Below are 4,900 nucleotides of genomic sequence, written 5' to 3' on the forward strand. Positions count from 1 at the left end.
TGGAATCCAGTTTGGAAAAATACATTTTATTGGCTCCTAAAACACAGTTTCCATGTGGATGCAAGGCTGAAATTATAAAAAAATAGAAAACCCTTTTCATATTCATAAAACCCGTGTGGACGGGGCCTGAAGGTCCTGAAATTTATTTAAAAGAATGACAACCTGATATGTAAATTTATTATTCTTTTTCTCATTTTGTTTTAAAACCAGTGAATGCCAAACACATTATTTTCTAAACTACATCGAGGAAGCTAATACATTTCGTCAGTCTTGATCCTTATTTTGAAACAGCTCAAGATGTCTTCAGCTGAGTTTTCATCAGCTTTGACCTCTCTGTAACCCTGCATATTTAGAGATGCCTCCCTGCTTTTTTTGTCTCTTCATCTTAGGTCACTCTTCCTGAAGAAATAATTTATTGATAAAACATCCATTAGATTTAGTACATTTCCTGTATGGCTTAAAGAAGCTGTCACTTTGGATGTTTCTGGCACTCTAGTGAATTTATGTACTACAACTGATGTGGTTAAATGAGCTTTAATTCTGAAGAACATATTTATTTAATCAGTTTTATATGTCTCAGATTTTTTGTTTGCGCATAAAAAATGATAATTCATTAATATACAAATCATCTGAAGTGCTGTTGCAGAAAAAAATATTCACCTTGAAACAGTGCCATGCCCCTTTTTGTACAATATATTAAAATAAATCAAAAGTTGTAAATACTTAAATAAAATATCATGAAACTTACATAAACTGTGCCACAGCATTCAAAAAAAGCCAAAAATCTAACATTAAATTTCAACCTTTTATGTTTTAAATGTCAGGAAAATGTTCAGTTGTGAGCAGAAGATGCTCTTCCACAAGAAATCATGCAATTCAGGAACACCTTTAACCTGAAGTTATTTAATTGTCATCAACTAATTAAACCAATTAAAACAGACATGTACATATTTTCAAAAGAAAACATGGCAGACACTGATCAGCAATTCCTGAAAGTACAACTTTGTTTATCAGCTCTCCGTGGTAGAACAGAAGGATTTAACTTCATGTGTTAAAAGCCCATGTGGTCAGCAGCCTCCTCTTCAAGATGCTGCCACTTAATTATTTGCAGTTGTGAATTATCCACTCGAGGATTATGATTCGTGAATGGCACATCTGAGAATGTCCAACTATTCTCTTTACTTGAAGGCTGAATGTCGTTCAACACTGAGTCTGAAGTTAGAACTAAAACCCACATTGATGCAAAATTTTATTATCTTCTTTTCATGTCATGACCTCGGCCTGTGGACCAGTCTACCTGATAATGTTAGATCAGCTGAGAGTTGATGTTTTTAAAAGCAAACTTGTCACGTTTGAGTTGCCGAATAGTCTCCAATAGTCACAGCCCAGTAAGATGCTATCTTTACACAGACTTCCTAACTATAGGGGCTCCCAAATTTTAGTAGAGCTTCAGCCTTGGTCTGAGCTCATTGCCAAAAACTATTTAAATCAAGCTAAACTTTTTTTATTTATCCAGCATAAAACTATCCCACATATTGTTGTAGTATACACTGGTACACTTGTTTACTTCAGTCTTGAAATGATTGGTGAAATACTGGTTTGTTTGATAAGCAAACATGGACTTTACCTAATCAACTTTAAACTTAGGGGGTGGATAAAAGTAGCAGGAAAATAATTGGTCAGAAATTTCCAACATAAGACAGACACAAGAGAGACAGACAGAAGATCTCATCTCGTGGCGCCATGAAGGTTTTGTGTGTTGTTGTTGTTGTGTTGAGTCTCGCCTCAGTGTGCCAGCCTGCATCGCTGGCCTGTGACTTGCTGCTGCAGCCAGTTGAAGAAGGTCCAGATGTAAGTCATTTTCCACATTTAAAAACTAAACTTCAGACTAAACTTGTCAATGTCTTGAAGTGTGATTAAATATATTACATTGGTGCCAAGAAGAAAGTCAAAAGAAACAAAGAGGATGACTGATGATTTCTTGGTTTTTCCCAGATTCTTGGGAGATGGTATCTCGTTGCCATGTCCTCAGATTATTGTTGGGTAGCAGCACTGTTAAATTCTTTATTTGTTCCAAGTTTTCAAGTGGATGTTACCTCAACTGAAAAACTAAATTACTATGATGCCAACATAAAAATAAAAATGTAAGTCTTATTTACTAGTAAAATTTATGCAATTGTTTATATGTAAATTGCTTGTAATTATCCATCAAACTTAATTTTTGCCTAAATACCTGGTTCCTTGTGTGTCTAATTATCCTGTGTAAATATTGTTTCTGTAGGTATGGAGTTTGTGACAATAAAACCATACAATATCTCTATAAAACCAACATGATTGCTGAAGTTGGGACACCCGATGGTAAGATATTTGTGAACAAACAACATACACTGAATATTTTTGGTTTATTTGCTAATATCTCTGTCTTTAACTGGCTCTGTTTGTGTTGCAGCTGTTTGAAGCTTTGATTTGCAGCAAGGAAAAAACTTTAAAAGCTTAATACTGAGGAAACATATTAACATTGCAATGCTCAAGTTGCACTACGTTTAACTTTGGGTGCTTTAAATTAATATGTTTGACACTAAATATATTGAATATTATGCAAAGTTGTTTATTTATTTTATTCCCAAGTTTAATTGTATTTATAGAAACCCCACTATAGCTTGCTATGAATGATTATTTCACTAAGGATTTTTCATTTTACCTTTCTTTTGCTTTATTTATTTATTTATTTATTTTTAGAAATTAATCTTCTAAACTGTATCATCTAATTTCTCAACAGAAATCAAAAAGGATCCAAAAGGTGTGATTCTTCACAGTCGATGTCAAGACTGTCTTGTTTTGAGAGATAATGGCTTAGTTTCCTTTCTTGTGATTCTCAGTAAGTATAAGAGGTGATTCAGAACGTAAGTGATAAAAAGATAATATGTAAAGATGAACACGTCTTTCCCACCAGACCTCACTGTTTGATTCTGTCCAACAGATTTTGATCCATCTGACCCCACTTATAGAAATAAAACAGTTTATCCACTGCGTCAGTCTATGTTAAAGATATTCTACACAACGATTTCATCTTTAATGTTTTGTGTCTTGAACAGGCAGGAGACCAAACATCACTGCGGCTGAGATGAAAGAGTTTGAAGTACTGGCAGATTGTCTAAGCTTGTACAGACCACAAGTTATGGACACTAATCACGGTGAGGTTTCATACATTGTTTTGGTTCAACAAAACCTTAGAATAGACCACTCTGACTAATGTCATCAGTGGTTGTGCACAGGAAGTGCCTCTGCCATGTTGGAAGACAAACAAAATGCATTAACAGAAGAATGACTTAGATCAATGACATCTGCAATATTTATTCATTTACTGAGTTCAATGGCCTGGAAAATGTAAAACAAAAATCAAAATATTGTGAGATGCTTGAACCAGCTGTGAAGCAACAATATTAGCAGAAATTAAAGTTTGTGAATGACTTTGAACCCTACAAACATGTGCATGTGTGGAAATAGTCTCCAAGCCTGTAAATATTTTACCTTTGGTTGGGTGCAACCAGGTTAAGTGTTATGTAAACTAACAATAAAGTGAGCTGCTTTCTTTTTACCTATTTCACAATATATTACACAATACTCTCATTAAAATTTGCACAATGCAGTGAATGAGTCTACTATTTTAAATATTCTCTGTAATCAAAAGAATCCATACAGCTGATGTTGTTATTTCATGCAGAAAGTCCACAGGTGAATGTACCTCCAAGAAAGGATCCTAGCAAATGTCTGTAATGACTGAGGATCGTAGTTGAAAGGTCTGACTAAGCAACATTTGTGAAACACTGGTTTCTTTACCACTGGGACAATTTATAAGTTTGTTCTCTTTGATTGGTCACATTTGCAAGAATTCTGAAATGACTTTTTATTTTCGTCAGCCATATCCAAGCAGCCAAAAACAACACAAAGACTGACCGTTGAACCATGTTCTTTGTGTTTTTTATCCTACTGTATTTGTTTGTCCACTGCAACTTGTCTTCCAACATAGCGGCTGGATCATGAGCACAGAGGCTGTGATTACATTGCAGAGTGGTCTATAGAGGGTAAAAAACAAGCTGTACTATGAGCTTAATTTTTTTTCTTTTATTTATTATTATATTATTGTCTGCAATGCATCAGCTTTACCAAGTTAGTTGCAATCATGCCCCAAATACCAGGGAAGAGTGTATGTTAAAATGTTAACTTTCCTTTTTTGTTCTTTTCACAGATTATGAAAACTGCAGTACACCAGACAACATAAATCCTGATTCTCCAGAAATAACTGAAGATCTTCCAAAAAGAATGAAAAAAGTGTTCTCAGAGCTCTTCACATGTACGACAGATAAATTTCTTTACTATCCCCGTGCTGCTTTTAGATGGGCTCAGGAAATGTGGGATAATCTTTGGTAAAAAAAAAAAAAGTAGTTGTTATTACAGTAATACATACTGTTACGCAAAATATCTGATAATGGGTCTTTACCACAGTTTGTACTGCTGTTTAAGTCTGGTCATTCAATCATAATTACTTACAATGGTTGCATTCCCAAGCTATGTTGCATACACAATGGCTACGTGCTTATTCAAAAAAAGTTAAAAAACAAAAACAACTGGACTTCTATTCTGTAGTTGAAGACGTTTCGCTTCTCATCCGAGGAGCTTTCTCAATTCAGAAATAGAGAGTGTGGAGTTGAGCTTTTAAAGCTGAGCTGGATTGCTTGCAAATTGTTCTCACTCTCCTAACAATGGAGGCTCATTAGAATCCTTGTTTGTCTGACTCACTGAGGGGCCCCTCTGGTCACATGAGTGCAGGTGTTGATTGGAGTGAAACTGACTGGGGATCAGGCCTAAAGCTCCATTATATGTTTTTGAAAGCTGAAAT

At 34.9% G+C, this 4,900-nt stretch overlaps 1 protein-coding gene across 1 annotated transcript; it reads left to right on the top strand.

Moving 5' to 3' along the window:
* Positions 1 to 1,706: 1,706 nt before the first annotated feature.
* On the top strand, positions 1,707 to 4,458 carry LOC108231581. Its single transcript, XM_017408667.3, has 6 exons — positions 1,707 to 1,851; positions 1,996 to 2,144; positions 2,282 to 2,358; positions 2,780 to 2,878; positions 3,096 to 3,194; positions 4,250 to 4,458. The coding sequence occupies exons 1-6, from the start codon at positions 1,744 to 1,746 to the stop codon at positions 4,429 to 4,431; spliced, it is 714 nt and encodes a 237-aa protein (XP_017264156.1). The 5' UTR covers positions 1,707 to 1,743; the 3' UTR covers positions 4,432 to 4,458.
* Positions 4,459 to 4,900: the final 442 nt, after the last annotated feature.

Source organism: Kryptolebias marmoratus, linkage group LG4 (genome assembly GCF_001649575.2).
Source record: "Kryptolebias marmoratus isolate JLee-2015 linkage group LG4, ASM164957v2, whole genome shotgun sequence".
In the NCBI taxonomy this organism is placed as follows: Eukaryota; Metazoa; Chordata; class Actinopteri; order Cyprinodontiformes; family Rivulidae; genus Kryptolebias; species Kryptolebias marmoratus.